This window comes from Ambystoma mexicanum, chromosome 1p (assembly GCF_040938575.1).
Source record: "Ambystoma mexicanum isolate Mex_15411 chromosome 1p, UKY_AmexF1_1, whole genome shotgun sequence".
Classification (NCBI taxonomy): domain Eukaryota; kingdom Metazoa; phylum Chordata; class Amphibia; order Caudata; family Ambystomatidae; genus Ambystoma; species Ambystoma mexicanum.
This window is the reverse complement of record NC_090921.1, coordinates 214,498,310-214,523,488: the sequence shown is the minus strand read 5'-3', so window position 1 is coordinate 214,523,488 and position 25,179 is coordinate 214,498,310. Positions and strand designations below refer to the sequence as shown.

General features: G+C 52.3%; 1 protein-coding gene across 5 annotated transcripts in view; it reads left to right on the top strand.

Annotated features, from left to right (window-relative positions):
• The window catches only part of TAF6 (TATA-box binding protein associated factor 6), a 262,044-nt gene that overhangs the window by 200,036 nt on the left and 36,829 nt on the right, over positions 1 to 25,179 (top strand). For 4 of the 5 annotated variants that reach the window (XM_069646383.1, XM_069646386.1, XM_069646387.1 and 1 more), the window contains exons 13-14: positions 3,942 to 4,115; positions 4,832 to 5,035. In XM_069646383.1, coding sequence (XP_069502484.1) covers positions 3,942 to 4,115; positions 4,832 to 5,035 — 378 coding nt within the window. The remainder of the gene's footprint in view (positions 1 to 3,941; positions 4,116 to 4,831; positions 5,036 to 25,179) is intronic. The other variant, XM_069646390.1, reaches the window with a different exon arrangement.

The window sequence follows — 25,179 nt, the reverse complement described above, 5'->3', positions numbered from 1 at the left end:
GTACACTTTTCAACACTTGTTCTACTTTTCGAGGCAGACCCTTTAAATTATCTAGCCCTTCCCAATTTAAGTACATGAGTTCTCTGAGGCAGAAGAGTCCCTAGTGGTCTAGGAGCTAGCAGTAGGCATGGCGAGATAGGGTTCAGTTGCAGACAAAGTCAGAGTTCCTGAAGAAGACTGAGCAAACCAGTAGGTAGTTCACTTTGAAAGTTAGTTAGGGTCCAGGGACTTCAGAGAAGACACTGTAAGCTAGGATTTTCATTTATGTGCCAATTCCCTTTAACCTTAGAGACCCCCATCTATTTTGCTGGACTTGGGCCTTTCTAATTTGTACTCCTGAGTGGGACTTCTCCCCCCGCACTCCTACTCCCTCGTGTGTTTTTCTGACTAGGATTTTTGGTTTCTTACTGTTTAATGGAGTCTGGTAAATTCCATAGGCATCTGTTTTTTGCATGGTGACCCACATCACCTTTTGTGCAGTGCCACTGAAGTCCCTTAGACTTCTCTTAACATTTAAATACATTTTCTTGGGTTAACTACTGTTCCCAAGAATAGTAAGATGATTTTTGTCTTATCTTTTCTTTTGTGGGTCCAGCACACACTATCCTGTTACACTAACCAACTTGAATGCCTGGTGGCAGTGGTTTCTTTTTTACTACCTTTGTGCCAAGTATCTGCAGGCTGATTTATCTGCATCACAGCATCCAAGGGTGACCATTTTCCAAGCTGGGCACTTTATTCTTTCTCTGCCATTTCTTGTCAGTTAGTTCCTTCTGGGCTTTTACTGTGTTGTTTGAACCAGGTTTGAGTCATTTGTTCATCTCTGATGCCCGCCCAGGCTCCAGTGTGTCTGGAAAGGCAGGAAGTGAGGCACGGTCCCGAAACTTCCCTGTCCTTTGTCTCTAGTTGTGCCTGAGTGAAACAAGTTCTGATTGGCCGGCTGGTTGTCCGAGAAGATAGGCCCACTGCTGGGTGATTGACAGCCCTAGGGTTGTGACTGACTGGGAACTTGCATAAAAAGCGAGGGTTATGGTACTAAGAGCAGAGGCGACCACTGGAGAACAACATCCGAAGCAGAAGCCAAAAGAAGATGCCAGCAGCACCCTCCTGGACCGCAAAGTGCCCAGTGAAGCCCTGCAGCTGTGTTGACCCGAAAGACCCTTAAAGGATGACGTCCTCCCTAAGGCTGGTGGGATCAAATAGCCTCGGGACAAACTCTATTTTGGCGCAACCCCTGACTTGCTGCGACTTTCCAAGGCTGCAGAAGCCCAATACCTGGGGTATCTCGACCACTTGTGAGTGGATTGTCTTCCGAAGTCCGACTCCAGCCAGATCTTTGTGGGCATCCAGAGGACCCTACCGAAGCGAGAAATCTGCATCCAGAGTACAGGACCGAGGGATCAAGGAAAGCCTTACCAGAGCTTTTCTTTCTTTGTTGGCGCTGAACAAAAGCCGCCAAAACCAAAAAGAGCTGCTCAATCGTTGGAAATCCTTTGCTGCCGAGTCCCTCTCTTGAGTGCTGCCACAGGAGCCCGCCAGACGTCCTCGCTTTCGTCACCACGACTAACGACCAGGAACAAGGGTCTACTGCATTGCTTCGTGAAAGCAACCAACTGGAACACTTTCTTCATTCCAAAAGTACTGTGGGGCATGGGGTATTTAATCCTCTTGCCATTTGGGGTGCTTCCTATCTTTGGGAGTGCGATATAACCCTACACTAAATTGACCTCAACTTACCTGCATTGGCCTTACAGCTTGTGATATCTAAAGGAAACTCCCCTTGAGTTGCTGTGATTCTCTTTTGAACACTATTTGAGCATATATTTCTAAGAAGAGCATCAGCACTTTGTCCGTCCTGGCTCCCTTATGGCCTCCTTCTGAGCCTATTGGCTTTGGTGGTGCTTGAACCTTACAGGTTTTAAATGTTGAACACTTTAATGCTGGGATAATAGACTTTAAAACAAAGAATAGGCGTCCCCGACCACATGAACCCAGGGGAGAACCAAAATAATATGTACCAAGAAGGAAGAGGGGTTCACATGTATGCAACCGGAGAGCAAATCGCCGGGATAAACTGCAATAAGCACAGGAATCAAGTCGGGGGATAGATCAGGTCAAGGAAAGTAAAATTTCATCAATCTTTAATGGACACATATTCAATTATATCGTACATAGTGCTGAAATGACAATAAAAGCAGCATAAAAACATACCATCAATACTCCACATTTCCTATTAAAGTGCATATAAGCTTGATAGTATTCCTAACATATTGGAATAAATACACTGGGAAAATTATAATGGTAGTTTGAATTAACTAGAGAAAACAAAAAGGAAAAATTATATATTCAAAAAGAAAAAAAGAAAAAGAAAAAACAGAAAAAACAGAAAAACAAGGGCACTCATCCAGGCAAGACTGAACATTCAGTATCTCCTGCGAGGTGAACAAGTTGTCCCCTATTCAATCCAATAAATTGTTATGGGAAACAGACAAGTGTAGTCGCGTCGTAGCTTAATAGAACAGAAGCTACGACGCGACTACACTTGTCTGTTTCCCATAACAATTTATTGGATTGAATAGGGGACAACTTGTTCACCTCGCAGGAGATACTGAATGTTCAGTCTTGCCTGGATGAGTGCCCTTGTTTTTCTGTTTTTTCTGTTTTTTCTTTTTCTTTTTGGTTTTTTCTTTTTGAATATATAATTTTTCCTTTTTGTTTTCTCTAGTTAATTCAAACTACCATTATAATTTTCCCAGTGTATTTATTCCAATATGTTAGGAATACTATCAAGCTTATATGCACTTTAATAGGAAATGTGGAGTATTGATGGTATGTTTTTATGCTGCTTTTATTGTCATTTCAGCACTATGTACGATATAATTGAATATGTGTCCATTAAAGATTGATGAAATTTTACTTTCCTTGACCTGATCTATCCCCCGACTTGATTCCTGTGCTTATTGCAGTTTATCCCGGCGATTTGCTCTCCGGTTGCATACATGTGAACCCCTCTTCCTTCTTGGTACATATTATAATAGACTGCCTGCATCCCTTTGGGAGAATCTAATTGTTCTTATAACCCATCAGTCTGTTTTGATCTTACCCTAACCTTTCCTTCCTTGGAAAAACTGAACATTGCAATGATGATACTATATAAATGCTAAACTGACCTCAAATGACGTCACCTCCGGGTGCTGGAATGTGTAACATATGAACGAATTACTCACCTGCTTGATTCACTTTTTGAATTGAATCCTAACTTGGGATTCATGTTACAGCGAATTACTGCTTTTTAACTAAGGTTTTAAATATTGGGGCATGTATAAATATGTAATGTATTATATAACTTTAAGTGTGTAAGTGTTTAATTGGATACTTGTATTTACTGGTTTCATTGCACAGCCCTAAAGCTCACATTACTCCTTTTGAGATAAGCCTGGCTGCTCAGTCGCACTACCAACTTGTGTAGTACAGGCGGTTACCCAATACCAAGAGAAGTCTTGTGTAGTCCCCCGCCAGTTTCACTGCACTAAATCTTACCTAACACACCCATCCTCCTATTACACTTTCACACAAATACTTATGTCCTAGTGTCCCTCCTCCTTGTTTCCTTCACCTTTTGTTATCCCTTGACATCCACTTTCACTGTCGCCCTTCTGATTATCCCCCCCTTTAAATACTTGCCACGTCTGATTCACCCAACTCCCAAATCTGTCTTTTTTTTTTCCATCATGCTTGTTCCTCTGCATCCTCTTACTGTCGTTTGTTGGCACTCTTACAGATGTTGAAGCTTCTTTTTTATCCCACATTGCTTGTGATATACTCCCAACCTACTGTGGTTTTCCTGTTAAACTCTCAAGTTTAACTTCGCTGTTTCCTCCCTGCACCCCTTCCCAGTGCCCGTGCTTGGAAATAACCGCTCTTTCTCCCCTCCACCCCAGAAGCACTGCGCTCCAGTCCTGGCTAAAATCAGGTCCCCACCAGATAACCAGGAATCTTACAAGGCCGACTACGGCTATCTTGGCCCCCTGCTCTGTACTCACGTGGTGAAGGCCCGGGCCCAAGCAGCGATGCAGGCACAGCAAGTGAACCGGACGACTCTCACCATCACCCAGGTATGTGACATGAGCGGACTGTCTCACCTAACCACATTCCGTGGATTGCTTTTGAAACAGATTTATAACAATAAGTACAATATGTGTATGCTCAAACGCAGTCATTCTGTGGATTCCCTCTAATGGTGAAGTACTATCATTATGCTTTTCTAAGTGAACAGCATGAATGGCGGCATGATGCTAGCCCGATTGGGATCTGTTTGCAGAAAATGTCCTTCAAATCCACATTTCCTTGCGAGCCATGATCACAACTCTTTTTTTGGGAAGTTACTAGACATTGTACCCTTGTGGGCAGAATACAGGAGGGCACTGGGAGCTACCTTTTTACTTGGCAGAGGAGATTTGTCTGCCCTTAATAGAGATGCTAGGGTTCGGTTATGCATGCCTCATAGACAAGATACACGGCAGGCTTTGAAGGACACATGAAATACAGTGCTTACATAACAGGCCTTTTGGTTTGTTGGGGTGCACATTTTAGTAATCTGGGCCTAGCTGACTTGTTACCTAGCATTTGCAGTGAAGGGATTAAGGATAATTAATGACAATGCAGTGCAAGAACATGGCAATTAGATCGGCCAGGTGCCCTGACTAATGGGAAATAGTTGTTAGGCAGTGGTGGTGGTCTAGCGCCATGGATGGATGTCAGAATTAACTATGGACATTTGAGGGTCACGATGCAGTTATCTTTATGTGATATTTCTCTTCTTTTTTTGCAGCCAAGACAGACTTTAACCCTTTCACAAGGCTCACAGTCACAGAATCCCTCGCGGACTCCTAGTATCATCAAAATGCCAAGCTCCATGAATCCTCTTGTGCAGACATTAGTCTCTGCGCGCCCTTCCACACCAACACAGCCGTCACCACCACCTACCAAATTCATTGTGGTATCGTCTACCTCCGGCAGCAGCAACCCACAGCAGGTAACCAGCTAGCATCTCGGCTGTCCTGAAAATCATTCATATATTGTGTGCTGGAGCTTATAATATATTTACTCCCTACAACTCTTCTTTAACAAAGTGAACTTGATAGTCGAAACTAAAATCTAAAAGTACATTTTCAGGAGATGAAGAATGACATGTTTGTTATGGTAATAACTATCGAGAAACTAGGAGGACATTGTTAGGAAAGAATTGATGTAGTAACACTGTATGAGACTACAAAACACTTGTCTACTTGGTATTGGGTAACCCACCTTTAGGTATAGGGCTGCACTATACAAGTTAACTATGTGACTGAGCAGCCAGGCCTATCTCAAGAGGGGTAAATGTGAGCTGTAGCTATGAAATTCGCAAATACAAGTAGCCAAGTAACACTTTTACTCAAGGGTTCAGTTATAGTTATTTATTTAACATCAATTTTTAAATCGGCATTCTTTAAAGAGGGCAAAACATGTAAAAATCAAATATACTTTAAAATACTTTTCCAGAATCGGTGTAAATTTAGGGGATACTCTTTACAGATGCTTTTTACACGCTTCCTACACCTGGAAGTGACTTTAGTGACGTAATGGCATTTATATATCACTAGTTAACTTAGATGATTCTGCGGTCGCATGTGAGTAAACTTAAATCCTCCAATGAGGTCGAGATAAGCCCTCAGGGGCAAAGTTTTCGTCGAGTTCCGCTTCTTGGAGGATTCCAGAAGATCTTTGAGGGCTACCCCACGTGGACATGGCCCAGGACAAAGGAAACACGACGGCCGTATCCAAGCTGTTCAGGAACTGCCCTGGATGCGGATTGCAGAATGTCTTCAAGGAGGACGAGCATTCTAGATGTGTCTACTGCCTTCACGAAGACAAAACGCACGTGGAGAAGGACTGTGCGTTTTGCAAGAACATGTCGGAAGCGGACCATGAAGGATCGGTGTATCTGCCTCACCAACTGGCTGGAGGGGAAGAGCCCAGCAGCAGGTGAGAAGAAGAGGTCCGAGCGGTCTTTAAGATCTTCGAGGGCGCTGCAGCGGCGGGGGCCCAACAAAAGGCCAAGCACTGGGAGTCCGCGGGCACCGTGAGCGCCGAACGGTCAGGCTCCTCGGCTGCCAGGCAGGGCGCACTTTCACCAACGCCATCAACCATGAGCCAACGCTCTGGCTCTGGGAAGAGGAAATCGGAGAACCCGGGTAAGCTCCGGGAGAAGTCGCGGTCGATCCCGACAGAGACAGCTGAGGGGGAGCGAGGCGGCGACCCTCCCCCCCCCAAGGTGAAGGCCTCAAGCACGTCCAATGTCGTGAAGGCCTTGATTCACCCGGCTAAGGCCTCTATCGAGAGAATTGTGACGACCCTGGCAAAGCCTGTGGAGGCTACCCCAGTGGAGGCGACCTCCGGGCCCAGAGTTTCCCTGCCACCGTGGAGGGAATCCTCTTTTAGACCCATCGATAAGACCCCTGTGAGAACCCCGGTGGAAAAAGGGGGTGGGTGGTGGCTACCACGGACACGGATGCGGAGTTGGATTGAGTCGTGAAGATCCTGAACAAGAAGTTCGAGGAGGTCCGGTCCCACGGGAGGGATCCCGATGAGGCGGACGAAGAAAGCGACGGTGGTGCCGACGAGGTTCCTGTGGAGGCGGAGGATTCCTCTCCCCAACCGTCGTGTCTGTCGCAGCCGGTACATGGGCCTCAGGACAACTCGGGAGCAATCTTGATGGCGATCCAGGCCTTGTGTACGGAGATAAGAACATGGTTGCCCTTACCCCCAACGGACGATCCAGCGGAGCCTGGACCATCGGGAAGCCCTCCAAGCACACGGAGGAGAATTAATCACCCTCGCCCTTCCAGCCTTAGCGGCCCTCGCAGCCTTAATCTCCTTCGCTGGATCTGAGGGATGACGCGGGAACAGACGGCCATGACGGGGACGGATGACGACGGTGGTGACGACTGGATGGGGCCTTCCATCACCACCTCCTCGGGCCTCCCTGCCCGACGAAATTGGCTTCTTCCACGCCATGATCGCTGGGCATCCGAGCTCTTTCAGCTCTGCCCCAAAGAACAGAAGAAGGAAGGTTTCCTCTATCAACGGCATGAGACCAAGAGGAAGACGGTCCTCTCGGTCCCGTTGCTTGACGACATCTGGGACGAGGGGCTGGTGCTCCTGAAGAACCCGTCCACGATCCCTGCCAAGAGAGACCAGTACGAGAAGAAGTACCGGGTCTCGGATTCCGCCCCTTGTGCCTTCGGGCGCAGCCGACCCCGGATTTGGTCGTCTCGGCGGCAGCCAAGAAGAAAGCGACAGGGGCGACGACTTTGACCGCCCCGCTGGACGGCGAAGGGAAGAAACTGGACGCCATGGGACGACAGATCATCTCGGCGGCGACGACGATTAAAGCGGCCAACGCCCTCACGATTGTGGCCTGCTGTGACAGGAAGCTTTGGTTTAAGATCTTTCCTCTTCTGGCCTTCCTCCCGGACAACAAGAGGGCTGAGGCTCTGGAGATCCTGCAGGAAGGTGAGGTGGCTTCGGACCACGCCATAACGGTGGCCACGGACATTGCTGACACCGGCTTCCGCCAGATGGGCAACTGTGTTTGCCTTTGCCGTCGTGGTTGGCTCAAGGCGACCAATTTCTGCCAGGACGTACAAAGCAGAGTTTTGGACATGCCTTTCGACGGGGACAACCTGTTTGGCAAGACTGGACGAGTCACTGCAGGCCATCAAGGCCAACACGGAGACGGCTCGGGCCTTAGGAGTTTTGCAGCAATGACGGCCGCCCTTTCGGAACTCCGGAGGCAAGCAAGGTGCCTCCAAAGGATTCAGCGGCGGCTCCTCGACGTACCGCCAGACAGCCTGCTCTGCGTTGCAGGAGGCCTACAGAGGACACCGCAAGTCAGGAGGATCTCATCCTCGCCAAGGCGGGAAGGCCGCTACCAAGCAGGATTCAACCGGCCTAAGCGTCGGGCCCCCACCTGAGCACCCCAGTGGGAGGCTGGCTGGCAAAGTTAGTCCATCTCCACCGACCGCTGGGTGCTGGATGCCCTGGCCCTCGGGCACACTCGAGTTCCTAACGAAGTTCCCCCGCATTCCACCCGTGGCCAGGAAGGAAAACCACGTCCCTCAACTACTGCGAGAAGTAAGGGCGATGCTGAAGAAAGGAGCCATCGAGCTCGTCCCAAAGAGGCTTTGGGGCTCCGGAGTGTACTCGAGATACTTCCTTGTAAGAAAGAAGACCGGCGGCTGGCGACCCATCCTGGACCTTCGTCATTTAAACAAGTCCCAGAAGTTCCGGATGGTCAGCCTCCAGCACGTGCTGGGGCAGCTGGAGGAAGGCGACTTCCTATTGTCGCTGGACTCGAAGGATGCCTACTTCCACATCCTGATTCTAAAAGGACATTGAATGTTTCTCAGATTCGTAGTCCAAGGGTGGCACTACCAGTTCAAGGCCCTTCCCTTCGGATTGAAGTCGGCGCCCAGGGGTGCCTAGCACCAGTGGCGGCGCGGCTGCGCCTGCAGGGGATCCACGTCTACCCCTACCTGGACGATTGGCTCATCCGAGCAAGGACAAGAGAACTCGCCATCGTGCACACAGCGAAGACTGTCGAGCACACAGCGAAGACCGTCCAGCTGCTCACGGATCTGGGATTTCCCATCAACTTTGCAAAATCCCACTTGGTTCCGTTGCAAGTCGCACTGTTCCTGGGAGCCAGGCTCGACACAGTGGCGCAATTAGCCTCCCCGTCGGAGGAAAGGACTAAGGCCATCCTGGGCAAGGTGCAACAGCTGTCGACAATGGACGCGGCCAGGGTGAAGTCCATCAAGTCCCTTCTCGGCATGATGTCCTCGTGCGCCTGTGCAGGCTGCGGATGCGTCCACTGCAAGAGTTCCTCGACGCCCGTTGGATGCAAGCAGCAGGCAGCTTCGAAGACAGGATCTCGCTCAACGAGACCTTCCGCCAAGCAATCTGGTGGTGGGGCACCCGCACGCATCTGTTAGGGAGAATTCTCATCTATGGCTAATTTCCCTCACCTAGTGAGTCTCCCAGCAGCTTTGCTGGACTTCTGGAGTTTATTTTTTCCACTTGGTAAGAGTGAGAGCTCCCCCCCCCCCTCTTACCTGTGTTTTGCTATATGTTTCCACCTGTTTTTGTGATAGTGGACTCTGAAGTACCCCACTTCAGTAGCCCTCTTCTTTTTGTGTCACACAGCACCTTCAGTGCCGTGGCACATGGTTGTCTTTGAGACTTCCCTCGACTCCATTTCTGTTTCTTGATTCTGCCTGCCTAACCAAAATATTGCCTGTGATTTTTGCCTCCAACTCCCTCTGGGTATCTCAGGTGCTAAGTGTGTTTCTCCAGCATGGGGTCTGGCATGGATTCACATGCTCATGAATATTCCCCGTCGTCAGGCTGGGAATCCTCGGTAAAGAAAAAACCAGTATCAGTTTCGTTTCTGATCTGTCTTTCGTAGTAATAACCAATCACTGGTCTCTGCGTCATACTGACCACAGCCAATGACTGCCCTCTACCTAAGCACCGCCTCCGGCAGCCATCTTCAGATTTTTACCGCACGTTCATGTGTTGGGATCCTCGTGCTATTGCTCTCGAGCGTTAGTGCTATTTTTTCGCGCTTTTTCACAAAAAACTCGAATTCTTTCGGTCAAAAGAGCCTCAAGCTCCACCGATCCTACATCCGATCAACGGGGACCCGTGTCGGATTCGTCTGTGCCCCTCAAGGGTGAAGATTTCGTCGAGCTACACTTCGGAGGACTCCAGAAGCTTCTCAGGCCCGGTCTCGGAGATGGCCCAGGAGAAGGGAAGCTCGACGCCCGGAAAGCTGTTCAGGGTCTGCCCTGGATGCCAGCTGCAGAACGTCTTTAAGGAGGACGAACACTCTTTCTGCCTTTACTGCCTTCATGAGGACAAAACGCACGTGGAGAAGGACTGTGCGTTTTGCGGCAACATGTCGGAACGGACCATGAAGGACCGTCATCAACGTCTCGCCAACTGGCTGGAGGGTAAGAGCCCGTCTGGCGAGAAGAAGAAGAAATCCGAGCGGTCTTCTAAGACCTTTGAGGGCGCCCCGGCGACGGGGGCCCAACATAAGGCCAAGCACCGCGAGTCCGCTGGCACCGGGAGCGCCGAACGGTCGGGCTCTACGGGCGCCAGGCAGGGCGCACCCTCCCCGGCACCATCAACCACGAGCCAACGCTCTGGGTCGGGTAAGAGGAAGGCCGAGCACCCGGCGAAGCTCCTGGAGAGGCCCCGGTCGAGCTCTAAGGCAGAGGAGGAGCGTGGCAGTGCCCCCTCCCTCAAGGATAAGGCGGTGAGCGCACCTAAGGTGGTGAAGGCCTTGATCCATCCGACCAAGCCCTCTATCGAAACGGTCGCGGCGGCCCTGGCTCAGCCTGTGGAGGCTGCATGTTACAAACTTGATGGTCGTGCAGAGTATGGGCAACCCCTCTGTCCCCAAGTATCACACTGACAGCACCAGAAATACTGTCTGTGCGATCTTTGAAGCCACAGGTGGAAGTCCGCAAGCCTGGACGTGGGACACAGCCGGAAGAACCCCTTGAGCGCTGCAAGGCAAGGTGCAATGGTGGTTAGAATGCAGGACAAGGTAAAGTATACAGAATGCCAAATACAAGAACACAATGTACCTGTGAGGATATGAAGGTGGTTCTGAAAGAGGCCGACGAGGCGTTGACCTTGAGACGGCTTGTTGGGCCAGGCAGTGGGCAAGGTGAACACCTAGTGCAGGACCGTAATCCCAAATTGGTACGTGATTCGTGGAGGAAAACCAAACAGTCCGAGGTCAAAACATTCGATCCAGGTAGATAAAGGGTTAAGCAGAGCAGTCCGTTGGGCGAAGCGTAGCAGTCAAACCGGTAATCCAAAGTACAAAACAGTTAAGGGACAAGCGTAGCAATCCGTGAAGCAAACCGTGGTCAGGCGATGGGTAAGATCCTTGGAACGAAGAAATGGGCGACACGTGATCCAGACGAAGAACAGCTGTGAAGCAACGCTTTCTGTTTCCAGGCATCCTTTATCCATCCGGCAGAAGTCACGTGATGCATGTACGGAACAGAAGCGTTGCGTCGTTGCTAGGAGACAGGGAATCACGGGATCCGCGGCGCGCAGTGACGCGCGGTTCTCCGCAAACGGCGCAAGCCGATGCGATGATGTGGTAACAACCTCCAGTTCAACTGCCACAGACGTGAAGGGCGGTAACCGCCAGTCCTAACATTCTGTGACCGGGAGTGAGGGGTACGTGTGCCAGATTTTGTATGTCGGGTAGCAGGGCGAATGGGAGTTGTGTGCGGGGAGGGGCGTGACCTAGATCGTGTGGTCGGCGTGACAGAGTCCCCCCTCAAAGGCCCACGACCCCGTGGGCAAGCCGGGCAATCCCTATGAAAACGCGCAACAAGCCGCGGAGCCCGGACATCCCGGGAAGAAACCCAAGAGCGGTCCTCGGGACCATACCCCAGCCAGTCCACCAGATATCGGAGGCGACCCCTGTGGAAACGGGAACCCAGTATCGCACTGACTTCATATACGTCCGGAGAGGACACAGAGACAGAAGCGGGCGGAGCAAGGACACGAGTAGGAGCAAGGTAGGGCTTGAGGAGGGAAGTGTGGAATACAGGGTGGATACGCCAAGCAGGAGGAACAGAGAGGCGGAAAGCCACAGGATTCAGGACCCTGGCGACCCTGTAGGGACCCACAAAACGAGGTAGCAGCTTCCGACAACCAGGTATCCGTAAGTGTCGAGTCGACAGCCACACCCGGTCGCCCACATGATATTCCGGCGCCACGGTTCTCCTCCGATCCGCCTTAGCCTTCATCACCGTCTGGGCTTCACGGAGGTGAACCAGTGTTTGTGCATGAACCCCGGTCAGATCGCGCACACAGGCATTGGCAGCCGGAGTGGTAGAGGAGAAATCAGGGTGCGGCAGGGTCCGCGGATGCTGACCGTACATAGAGTAGAAAGGGGAGAAACCAGTGGCTGAATGTCGGGAGTTGTTGTAAGCGAATTCAGCGAGATGGAGCAGATTGAACCAGGAGTCTTGGTACTGGAGGGTCAGACAGCGCAGGTATTGTTCCAGGGCCTGATTCACCCTCTCGGTCTGCCCATCGCTTTCTGGGTGATAGGCCGAGGAGAAGCGAGCATCAATACCCAGGAGCTTGGTAAGGGCACGCCAGAAACAGGACGTGAATTGGGTCCCACGATCTGATATAATGACTTGTGGCAGACCGAAAAGGCAGAATACCGACCTAAAGAACAGGCGGGCCAGGGTTGGAGCTGAGGGGATGCCCGTACAGGGAACAAAACGGGCCATCTTGGTGTAGGAATCAACAATTACCCATATGGTGTCGTAGCCCTGTCTGCGGGGTAGGTCCGTGATGAGATCCATGGAGATGGTGTGCCAAGGCCTGGGGGGAATGGGCAATGGTAGGAGCAACCCCAGGGGTCGTCCTCTGCGTGTTTTGCACTGGGCACAGATCGAACAGCTGTTTACGTAGTGTTCTACGTCTTTCCTCATGGATGGCCACCAGCACCAACGTTGTAGCAATTCCAGGGTGCGTTGTTGCCCAGGGTGGCCGTTTATAGCAGCATCATGTGACCAGGCAAGCGCCTGGTTACGTACATCACATGTAGGGAGAAACAATTTGCCTTGAATGAACGGCAACCCCTCTTGGAGGGCTATGTCCCATTCGGAGAGCATATGAGGATGTTTGGAAACCCATTGTCTGATGGCGATGAGCATGGGTGGGGATGGTGTGCACAAACATATTACATGGCCCTTCCCTAACAGCGTGTCCGGAAATAGTGACAGTGATTCCCCACCAGGAGAACGGGAAAGAGCATCAGCCTTGCCGTGGATACGACCCGGTCTGTGTTTAACAACGAAATCGTAGGCAGAAAAGAACAAATGCCAGCGCACTTGTCTGCTGTTTGTACATTTTAGGGAGGCCAGGTCTTGCAGGTTTTTGTGGTCTGTGTAAACCACTGTCTGATATCTTGCCCCCATAAGATGGTGTCGCCATGTTTGGAGGGCATCTTTAATGGCCAACAACTCTTTCTCGGTCACAGTGTAGTGTGTCTCGGCAGCCGAGAACTTCCGAGAGTGAAAGGCTACTGGATGTAAGCTACCCGTGGTTGGACAAGGCTGAGATAACACCGCCCCTAAAGCAAACGAGGAGGCATCCGCTTCCAGAACATAGGGAAGACCAGGGTCAGGGTGTTGCAGGACAGGAGCAGAAACGAATCTGGACTTAAGCGTTTCGAAGGCTTCCTGATGTACGGGGGTCCAGGTGAACGGGACGAGAGGACTGGTCAGAGCGGTCAAAGACGAAACAATAGAAGAGAAGCCGGCGATGAATCTCCGGTAAAAATTAGCGAAGCCGAGAAAGGATTGGAGCTGTTTGACGTTAGCGGGAGTCGGCCACCCCGTGACAGCCCGTACCTTGGTCTGATTCATGGATAACCCTCCGGGGGAGATGTGAAAGCCTAAGAACTCCACTTCCTTTGTGTGGAACAGGCATTTCTCGGGCTTGGCGAACAAGGCGTTCGCCTTGAGGCGAGAGAGGACCTCCCTAACATGACCGACGTGTTCCTCCAAAGAGGATGAGTATATCAATATATCGTCCAGATATACCACCACGAACGTATCCAAGATATTAGAAAATACGTCGTTGATAAATCGTTGGAACGTTGCGGGGGCGTTACAAAGCCCGAAGGGCATCACAGTATATTCAAATAACCCCTGTCGGGAACAGAATGCCGTCTTCCATTCATCTCCACGCCTCATCCGGACTAGGTTGTATGCCCCCCTTAGGTCCAGTTTGGTGAATATGGATGCCTTGGTCAACCTGTCCAACAGCGTGGAGATGAGTGGGAGGGGATACCTGTTTTTCACTGTGACGGAATTCAACCTCCTGTAGTCCACACAAGGGCGAAGATCGCCCTCTTTTTTCGGCACGAAAAATATCGGGCTAGCAGCAGGGGAACAGGAGGGACGGATATGACCTATGTGTAATGCCCGCTGGATGTACTCCTTGAGAGCTCGTTCCTCTGACTGGGTTAATGAATAGATCTTACCCCTGGGAATGGGAGCATCTGGGACCAGATCTATCGGACAATCGTATGGTCTGTGTGGGGGTAACCCTTCTGCAGTAGCTTTGTCAAACACCATATGAAAATCGTGATAGTCAGCGGGTATGTTTGACATGACGGCCCCCACGGTATGCGTGGGCACAGGGTCGGAGACTACGTCATCGATGCGGGTGGAAGCCATGGCACTAAGGATGGTAGCAGGAGTGGAGACCGAATCCCTTTCTGTGAGACAATAGTGTTGGCATACTTCTGACTCAAATGTGACTTGTCCCGTCCCCCAATTTATCAAGGGGTTGTGTTGTCGTAACCAGGGTATCCCTAAGATGACGCCAAACTGTGGTGTAGTGATAAGGTCAAACGACATGTTTTCCCTATGGGTACTCTGTATCGTTACTTCCAGAGGAGCAGTCTGGAACTCGATTGGGCCGGAGGATAGGGAAGTGCCATCAACCGCGTGTACGGGTTCTGGGTGTTCTTTTCTAACCAAGGGCAGATTAAGGTGATGTGCCAAGGCGATATCGATAAAACAACCAGTGGCCCCGGAATCAATCACTATCTGTACGATGTGTGCGATCTCTCTAGTGGGTTTCAGAAGGGCTTGTACTACCACCGGTCTGATGGGACCGAAGGCGGGTTCAGCGGGGGTCATGGACAGGCTCGCCGGTGCCCCCTGTATCATGGGCGAGCCTTCTGAAAACCCGGGGTCTTGTTCTTGGGGCGTCGGGGGCATTCCCTTACGTAGTGCCCATTCAACCCGCAATAGAAACAGGCGTTCTCAGCCCTCCGACGTTCACGTTCGGATGATGTTAATGGACTTCGGATGCCCCCTATCTGCATAGGTTCAGAAGCGGTGTTAGAAGTGCTCGGGCCTGCTGGGCTAGTGAAAGTCGTTTCTGCCCTCCGCTCGGATCGTCTTGCGTCAACCTGTAAGGCAAGATCCACTAGATCCGTGAAGGCCGAAGGAAGGGCAGGAATCACCGAGAGTGCATCCTTCATGGTGTTGCATAGCCCACGATAAAACACAATAGCCTTTTTCTCCTCCGGCCAGGAGGTCTCGGCGGCCAGCTGGTTGTACCGTGTGATGTACTCTATTAGTGTTTGTTTCCCTTGTGTCAAATCCAAGAGTTCCAGGTCCCTTGAGTGGGCCTTATAACGAGTGTCGAAGACTTTGGCCATTTCGGCTATGAGAAGATCAAAATCATACAAGGCGGGATGATCGTTCTCCAACATTGGATTGGCCCAGGTAGCTGCCCCCCCGGACAGATGTGACAGAAGAAACGCGGCCTTGGTGACTGAATCGGGGAAAGCCAAAGGTCTGCACAAGAAGTGCAGCTTACATTGATTAATGAATGTAAGGTACTTCCGGGGGTCCCCCTGGTAGCGTTCTGGAGCGGCAAGGGGAACGGGTGTCGGGAATAACACGGGAGTGGGAGTTGGGGCCTGAACAGGTGCTAGTCGGTCTGGAGAGGTTGGGTCCCCAAACTCGGCGTCTGCGGGTAAAGGGTGTTGGGTGCTTTGTAGGGCGTCCAGACGGTGATGTATGGCTGCTGTGGCGGCGGCCATGTCGGTCCTGAGGGCCGCCACTGCCTGCATCAAGGCGGTCACAGGATCCCCGGTGGAGGGATTCATACTCTGGACGACCAAAAAAGGCTTCACAGTCTGTTACAAACTTGATGGTCGTGCAGAGTATGGGCAACCCCTCTGTCCCCAAGTATCACACTGACAGCACCAGAAATACTGTCTGTGCGATCTTTGAAGCCACAGGTGGAAGTCCGCAAGCCTGGACGTGGGACACAGCCGGAAGAACCCCTTGAGCGCTGCAAGGCAAGGTGCAATGGTGGTTAGAATGCAGGACAAGGTAAAGTATACGGAATGCCAAATACAAGAACACAATGTACCTGTGAGGATATGAAGGTGGTTCTGAAAGAGGCCGACGAGGCGTTGACCTTGAGACGGCTTGTTGGGCCAGGCAGTGGGCAAGGTGAACACCTAGTGCAGGACCGTAATCCCAAATTGACACGGCAGCGACGGGTACGGACGACGAGGCATACGACGAGGATATTCCGTCGTCGCCTCCCACCAGGGCTTCTCCGCCCGACGAGATCGGATCTTTCCACTCCATGATCTCCAGGGCTTCCGAGCTTTTCCAACTCTGCCCTGAGGAGAAGAAAAAGGAAGGCTTCCTTTATCAGCGGCGCGAGGCCAAGAGGAAGACGGTCCTCGCAGTGCCTCTGTTGGACGACATTTGGGATGAGGGCCTTTCCCTCCTCAAGAACCCTTCCACAACGCCAGCTAGAAGAGACCGGTACGAGAAGAAGTACCGGGTCCCTGACACGGCCCCCCTATGCCTCCGGGCGCAGCCTACCCCGGATTCCGTCGTCTCCGCGGCAGCCAGGAAGAAAGCGGGGGGGGGTGCGGCCTCCACATCGACTTCTCCGCCGGACGGCGAGGGAAAGAAATTGGATGCTATGGGACGTAGAGTCATCTCGTCGGCAGCGACAACGATTAAGGCGGCCAACGCCTTGGCTATCGTGGCCCGCTACGACAGGGAGCTCTGGTACAAGATAGCTCCCCTGCTGGATTTTCTGCCGGACGACAAGAGGGCGGAGGCCCTGGAGATCCTGCAGGAAGGTGAGGTGGCCTCGGACTACGCCATCACCGTGGCGACGGACATCGCCGACACTGGGTTCCGTCAGCTGGGCAACGGCGTTTGCCTTCGACGTCGTGGATGGCTTAAAGCTACGGACTTCCGGCAGGACGTCCAGACCAGAGTCCTGGACATGCCCTTCGACGGGAACAACCTGTTTGGCAAGACAGTGGACGATTCCCTTCAGGCCATCAAGGCGGATACTGAGACGGCCCGGGCCCTTGGAGTCCTGCAGCAACGACGGACGCCCTTTCGGAGCGGCGGAGGCAAGGGCGCCTCCAAAGGTTCCGGCGGCGGTTTCGCTTCCTACCGTCAAGCGGCCCGCTCGTTGTCGCAAGAGGCCTACAGAGGACGAGGCAAGTCTAGCGGACCCCGCCGTCGTCGCCAAGGAGGTCAAGGCGGCAAGGCCGCGGCCAAGCAGGATTGAACCGGCCGTGGGGTCGGGCCCCCACCGAAGCACCCCGGTGGGAGGCCGGCTGGCGGGCTTCGTCAGCGTGTGGGAGTCCATCTCCACCGACCGTTGGGTGCTGGACGCCCTAGCCCGGGGCCACGCGCTCGAGTTTCAAAGAAGGTGCCTGCGCGTCCCCCCCGTGGCCAGGAAAGAACTTCACGTCCCTCAACTTCTCCTGGAGGTAAAGGCGATGCTCAGAAAGGGCGCCATCGAACTCGTCCCAAAGAGGCTTCGGGGCTCCGGAGTCTACTCGAGATACTTCCTCGTGAAGAAGAAGACGGGAGGATGGCGCCCCATCCTAGACCTGCGACGTCTGAACAAGTTCATCAAGGCGCAGAAGTTCCGGATGGTCACCCTCCAGCACGTCCTGGGTCAGCTGGAGGAAGGAGACTTCCTATCGTCGTTGGATTTGGAGGATGCCTACTTCCACATTCCCATCCTAAAGGGGCACCGAAAATTCCTCAGATTCGTGGTCCAAGGGCGTCATTACCAGTTCAAAGCCCTTCCCTTCGGACTACGGTCGGCACCCAGGGTATTCACCAAGTGCCTCGCACCAGTGGCGGCGCAGCTGCGCCGCGAGGGGATTCACGTCTACCCCTACCTGGACGACTGGCTCATCCGCGCCAAGACGAGGGAGCTCGCCGTGGTCCACACGGCAAGGACCGTCCAACTCCTCACGGACCTGGGATTCTCCGTAAACTACGCCAAATCCCACCTGGTGCCCGCGCAAGTCGCACTGTTTCTGGGAGCGAGGCTCGACACAGTGTCTCTTCTGGCCTCCCCGTCGGAGGAGAGGACCAGGACCATCTTGGGCAAGGTGCAACGGATGTTGGTGGCCGACGCGGCCAAAGTGAGGTCCATCAAGTCCCTCCTCGGGATGATGTCTTCCTGCATCTACCTCATTCCCATGTGCAGGCTCCGGATGCGCCCGTTGCAAGAATTCCTGGATGCGCGCTGGATCCAGACGACGGGCAGCTTCGAGGAAAGGATCAAGCTCGACGAGAGTTTCCGACGAGCGATACGGTGGTGGGGCACCCGCGCGCATCTGACGGCGGGCATGGACTTCCAGACCCCAGCCCACCAGGAGACTGTGACCACGGATGCCTCCCTGGAAGGGTGGGGAGCGCACACCGAAAATCTGCACGCAAGGGGACTCTGGCTCCCGACGGAGAAGTCCCTGCATATCAACGTCCTGGAGCTCCGTGCAGTGTTTTGGGCCCTCAGGTCCTTCCTTCCGTCCCTCAAGGGCAAGGTGGTGAGGATCTTCACCGACAACACCACCACCATGTTTTACATCAGGAAACAGGGCGGAACCAGGTCCCCAGCGCTGTCCAAGGAGGCGCAGGACCTGTGGCATTGGGCCGTCGCCCAAGGGATTTTTCTGGTGCCGTTTCATCTGGCAGGGATAAAAAACACCATCGCCGACTCACTCAGCAGGGAGCTGCGCTCGTGCCACGAGTGGGAACTACGGCAGGATCTGGTGGATCGCCTCTTCCGACGGTGGGGCACACCCCATATCGACCTGTTCGCGACGGCGACGAACACCAAGTGCCGGAGGTTCGCCAGCAGGTTTCCCCAGACGAGGAGCATGGGCGATGCTTTCTCGTTCCCCTGGGAGGGCCTGTTCCTCTACGCGTTCCCTCCATTGCCTCTGCTAATCCGGCTCGTCAACCAGCTCAAGAGGTCACGGTGCAGGATGATCCTCGTCGCACCTGCGTGGCCGAGGCAGATATGGTTCCCGGACCTTCTGGACTTGTCAGCGTCCCCGCCGATCAAGCTGCCGGCGGACGCGGATCTACTCTCCAGGGTAGGAGGCGCCATCCTCCACTACGACCCGAAGTCGCTGAACTTGCAGGCCTGGCTCCTGCAGCGCTAGAGTTTGGAGGATACGACATACCGGCCGATTGCAGAGAGGTTCTTGCAAAGGCCAGGGCGTCCTCGACTCTTAAATGCTACGGACACAAATGGAAGAGGTTCTCTGTCTGGTGCCACGCACAGAAGATTAACCCTCTACGGATTACGGCTCCCCAAGTACTGCCGTACCTGCTGACGCTGGCCAAGGCTGGTCTGGCACACGCGTCCATCAAGATTCATCTTACTGCGATCTCCCGATACACCAGAACCACGGGGCGGACGTCCTTGTGGTCTCATCGTCTGGTGAAAGAGTTCATGAAGGGACTGTTCAGATCGTTCCCGCCGGTGAAGGCTCCGGCCCCGGCGTGGGAGCTCAACGTGGTGCTGACCAAGCTCATGGGACCTCCGTTCGAGCCTCTGCACTCGGCCCCGTTGAAGTTTCTATCGTGGAAAACAGCTTTTCTTGTGGCCATCACCTCCGCACGACGAGTGGGAGAGATCCAGGCCCTTTCCTGCAAGGCCCCGTACTTGACTTTCCACGACACGAGGGTAGTGCTCAGGACGCACCCCTCCTTCATGCCCAAGGTACCGTCGGACTTCCATCTCAACGAACCCTTGGTGTTACCTGTGTTCTTCCCGTCGCCTTCATCGCCGGCTGAGAGGACTTTGCACTCGCTGGATGTAGCTAGAGCGCTGAAGTTCTACGTGGACCGCACGAAGGGTTTTCGGAAGACGTCACAACTCTTTGTGAACTTTGGACCTGTCAATCAGGTCATGAGCATGTGAATCCATGCCAGACCCCATGCTGGAGAAGGAACAAGTTACTTACCTGTAACTGTTGTTCTCCAGCATGGGTCTGGCATGGATTCACATGCGAACCCTCCCGCATACCCCTCTGCGGCTCTTCACTTGGTCATACTGCCACTTCACGTGCTTCCAAATCTGAAGATGGCTGCCGGAGGCGGTGCTTAGGTAGAGGGCAGTCATTGGCTGTGGTCAGTATGACGCAGAGACCAGTGATTGGTTATTACTACGAAAGACAGATCAGAAACGAAACTGATACTGGTTTTTTCTTTACCGAGGATTCCCAGCCTGACGACGGGGAATATTCATGAGCATGTGAATCCATGCCAGACCCATGCTGGAGAACAACAGTTACAGGTAAGTAACTTGTTCCTTTTTCCCCGGTAGCAATTCATGTCAAGGATACGCAATTAGTTAGTAGACCGAACTGTCAAAAAGTGATCGCAATCGTATTCACAGTAACGTGTTTTGTTCGTAACACCGGTTCATTCAACACAGGGTACTTACCTTGAGACTTACTGTACAAAGTGAATTGGTTAGTTGTAGTATATTTAACGTGTGGTTTTTATTTGAGTTTAATAGTAGTGTTGTGTTTGTAACGACTGGTTTAAAAATAAATGTACTTCTATTTTTTACCTGAAACCTTGAGTCAGTGTTTGCTTGCGTCACAGTAATTGTGGTCCCTTTGTGTAATCTCTGCTACTGCTCATATACTCTTGAGATAAGCCTGGCTGCTCCGCCACTGCTACCACTCTGACATAGTAGTACAGGCTTGTGCCAAAGGTAAAACTTGTATTGCCACCTGTAGTCTTAATTGTGTGTAGTGGTCCCTAAGGGCACTGCACAGGATTCTGCCTAACAGCATCTGACGGCGGGTATGGACTTCCAGACCCCGGCGCATCAGGAGACGGTGACGACAGATGCCTCCCTGGAGGGATGGGAGCGCACACCGGAGATCTCCACGCAAGAGGCTTTTGCTCCCGGAGGAGAGGTTACTACACATTAACGTCCTGGAGCTCCGAGCCGTGTTCTGGGCCCCGAGGTCGTTCCTTCCGTCCCTCAAGGGCAAGGTGGTGAGGATCTTCACCGACAACACCCTCATGATGTTCTACATCCGGAAGCAGGGAGGCACGAGATCCCCAGCCCTATCCAAGGAGGCCCAGGATCTGTGGCACTGGGCCGTTGCCCAAGGGATGTTTCTGGTACCCTTCCACCTGGCAGGAATAAAGAACACCATCGCCGACTCACTCAGCAGGGAGCTGTGCTCGTGCCACGAGAGGAAACTGCGACCGGATCAAGTGGATCTGCTATTCCAACAATGGGGCAATCCCCAGATTGACCTGTTCGACGAAAACCAAGTGCCGGAGGTTCGCCAGCAGGTTTCCCCAGCCAGGGAGCATGGGCGATGCCTTCTCATTCCCCTGGGACGGCCTGTACCTGTATGCGTTCCCGCCGTTGTTGCTGCGACTCATCAACCAACTCAGTCGGTCCCGGTGCAGGATAATCCTCGTCGCACCTGCGTGGCCGAGACAGATCTGGTTCCTTGACCTTCTGGACATGTCAGCGTCTCCCACAGTCAAACTGCTGACAGATGCGGATCTCCTCGCCAGAGAACAAGGCGCTATCCTCCACCACGACCCAGGGTCGCTGAACTTGCAGGCCTGGCTCCTGCAGCACTAGAGTTTGGAGGGCACGAAATCCCGGCGGACTGAAAGGAGGTGCTTGCAAAGGCCAGGGCGTCTTCAACTCTCAAGTGCTATGACACAAATGGAAGAGGTTTTCTGTCTGGTGCCGGGCACAAAAGATTGACCCTCTGCGGATTACGACCCTCAAGTGCTGCCGTACTTATTATCGCTGGCCCATGCCTCCATCAAGATCCATCTGGCGGATATCTCCTGCTATACTAGAACTCCGGGGGGGCTCATCCCTGTGGTCCCATCGCCTGGTGAAGGAGTTCATGAAGGGATTGTTCCGATCGTTCCCGCCGGTGAAGGCCCCGGCGTGGGAGCTCAACGTGGTGCTGACCAGGCTCATGGGGCCGCCATTCCAGCCTCTACATTCGGCACCATTGAAGTTCCTGTTGTGGAAAACAGCGTTTCTTGTGGCCATCACCTCCGCACGACGAGTAGGAGAGATCCAGGCCCTCTCCTGCAAGCCTCCGTACCTGACTTTCCACGAGACGAGGGTGGTGCTGAGGATGCATTCCTCCTTCATGCCCAAGGTGCCGTCTGACTTCCATCTCAACGAGCTCTTGGTGTTAACCTGTTTTCTTCCCGTCGCCGGCGAGAGGACTTTGCACTCGCTGGATGTAGCTAGAGCGCTGAAGTTCTACGTGGACCGCATGAAGAGTTTTCGGAAGACATCACAGTTGTTTGTGAATTTTGGACTTGTGAACCAAGGGAAGGCCCTCTCGAAGGTTTCCATTTCCAGATGGCTCTCCGGCTGCATCATGCATTTTCACTGGTTGGCAAACCGACTGTTGCCCGGCCGTCAGAGAGCCCATTTGACCAGAGCGATCGCTGCTACCACGCCGTTTATATCTGGTGTGCCCCTGCTGGACATCTGCAGGGCTGCTACGTGGAGGTCGACACACACCTTCACAAGATTCTACTGCGTCAACCGGGATTCCAGGGAGCAGTCCAGGGTCGGCCAGGCAGTGTTGCGCAACCCGTTTGCCTGAAGGTGGGCCTGGTGAGGAGGTAAGAGATGCTTAATGTTGAGTTGATGAAATGCTTAATGTTGAGCCTTGCCACCTCCCGTGGTTGTGCATGTGTGTACTGCTATGTATTCTTGTATTCATGAGCATGTGAATCCATGCCAGACCCCATGCTGGAGAAGGAACAAGTTACTTTCCTGTAACTGTTGTTCTCCAGCATGGGTCTGGCATGGATTCACATGCAAACCCTCCCTCCTACCCCTCTGCTGCTCTTCACTTGGTCCTACTGCCACTTAACTTGCTACCAAATCTGAGGATGGCTGCCAGAGGAGGGGCTTAGGTAGAGAGCAGTCATTGGCTGGGGGCAGTATGACCCAGAGACCAGTGATTGTTAATTAGGAGAAAGACGACAACGGGGAATATTCATGAGTGTGTGAATCCCGTTCCAGAGGTTCTTTTATTGTTGTGTGACATAACATATCCACTATGTCCCCATCATAGTATAATCCTCACCTGTTTTTACCTGCACCTCCTGCATGATCTGTGCTGTTCCTCTGGCGTTGTCCATTGTCGCCATCATCATTGCACCATTTGGGACTGCGTTTGCACAGCACCGAAGACCCAGCTGGCACACACAAAAAATTTGCAGTAAAAATACAATGATGGGCATTAACATCTTGACAGTCAATCCCAGCCAGGATGGTACCCAAGAAAAAATGTTGTCGAACCAAGTGCCTTGGTCCACTCCACCTTCTTTCTTCATCCGTTCCCCCAGATTGTGCACCGCTGAGATAACGTGTGAAAGTGTCCCATTATCCGCGTCTTCAGAAGGCACGAATGTGCAGCACACGCTCCCGATTTTTCGGCAAACGCCACCATCCATCGCCGTTAACAGGTCTAGGACATACCTGTTCTGCATTGTCCTTAGCCTTAGGGCCCTTAGCCCCACCTTCATCACGTTGAACCCTTCTTCAGAGTAGTTGGCCAGTTGGATCAATTCCCAGCGCGTGATCTAAAGCCATTTTGCATTGGCTCGCGCCTGGATACTTGGGACGAGGGAGGCAAAGAATGTTTCAGCGGAGTTAAACAGCCGGTACTTGTCAGGAATCTGCACCAACAATTCTGAGGAGGCTTTGGATATGTAGTTGGATGTTCTCCGCTTCCTTGATATTACACCTTGTGCGTTGTCCGCGGACAGGGCATACAGTAGTGGTTCTTCTGTTGGTTGTGGATTTTCTGGGCGACGGGCAGCTGGAAATCCTTCTCTTCCTGCGATGTGACTCTCCGGAATCACCACCAGGGCAGAGTACAGCATCGCCAGAGAACATGTGCCCCTCCAAGATTGTAGGAGGTGCAAGGTGCCTGTTTACCGCAGACCCAGTAAGTGTCCATAAGTGCTGCTGTCCCTTTCTTTATGTCTGGAATAATGAGCATTCGATTGCAGTTCTTATTCGCACCCATGTTATTTTTCTCCTCACCATGGAAACACAGTTTGTATATTTCTTTTTGCAGTTTGAATGGTTTTTCTATGGTTGTTACCCAGGTAAGCTTTGTGATGTGTTCCTTCCAAACTGGTGTGCAGGTCTTCTCGATCGATTGCAGTTTCTCTTCTGGAAATCCTCGTAGTGCTTCGGCTTTTCATGTTATTACTTCATCCTTCCACTTATTGTCTGAAAATAATGTTCCTTTAATCACGAAAAAAGGTTCTTTCAAACAAATCACTCCTTTGGCTCTCGAGAAGTGGTTTTCTTGTTTTGCAGCATTTCAAAAGATATTGCGTGTGCCTGGTAGGTGTTCTTAATTCTGCCTAGGGTGAGATGATAGAGACACTGGGCATCTGCAAGAGGCATTTCTTTAGGCAGCAAGACCTTAGGTGTGCCTGAGGCGTGGGGAATCAAGGAACATACATAACTACTCTCATTAGTTGTCTGTTTTGCGGTGGAGCTCATATCCGCATACCATTTATTTGACTGATGTGGCGGTCTAGGGTCTTCTATTGTGTCTAGCCTCAGGCCGGAATACTCGCCCTATTTTTTCCTCTCCACTTCCCTTCTCCTTCTGCTTCTTTTAAGGTAGCTTTTCGCATGTCTTGCTGCTTGTGGTATCGTGTCCTCCTTACCCGCCCTCCCTTTTCCCACTCGTCATATAAGGCCAGAAACCTTTCAGCCATCTGTGTTTTCTTTCTTCCTATTTGTGGGGGTGCCAGCTTCTGCGGATGGTTGACTGCTGGTGTGGGTCGGGTGGCAGTAGTGTCATATAACCATGATATGACGGAAGGATTACGATCATTTAAACCATAGACACTATATTCAGTAGCATTGTACCCGGGAAGTTGGGCGTGGGGCCAACCTGTTGCTGGTGTCATTTGGGAGCTGTGCATGGTCAGGGGGAGTGTCATAATCCCATACGAGTTGAAAGCCAGCCCAGATTAAATAGGCTCCTTCTTTAACCATTTTCGTCATATTCCCCATGTTGGTTCCATTCCCTCCCCCCTCATTCATCTCAATAGAGATGAATGCAATAGCCCATTAAACAACGAGACCAAACATCATTGTAAAGAATATGATTGCGCACGCAAACAGACCACACTCATACGAATATCTACGTAAATC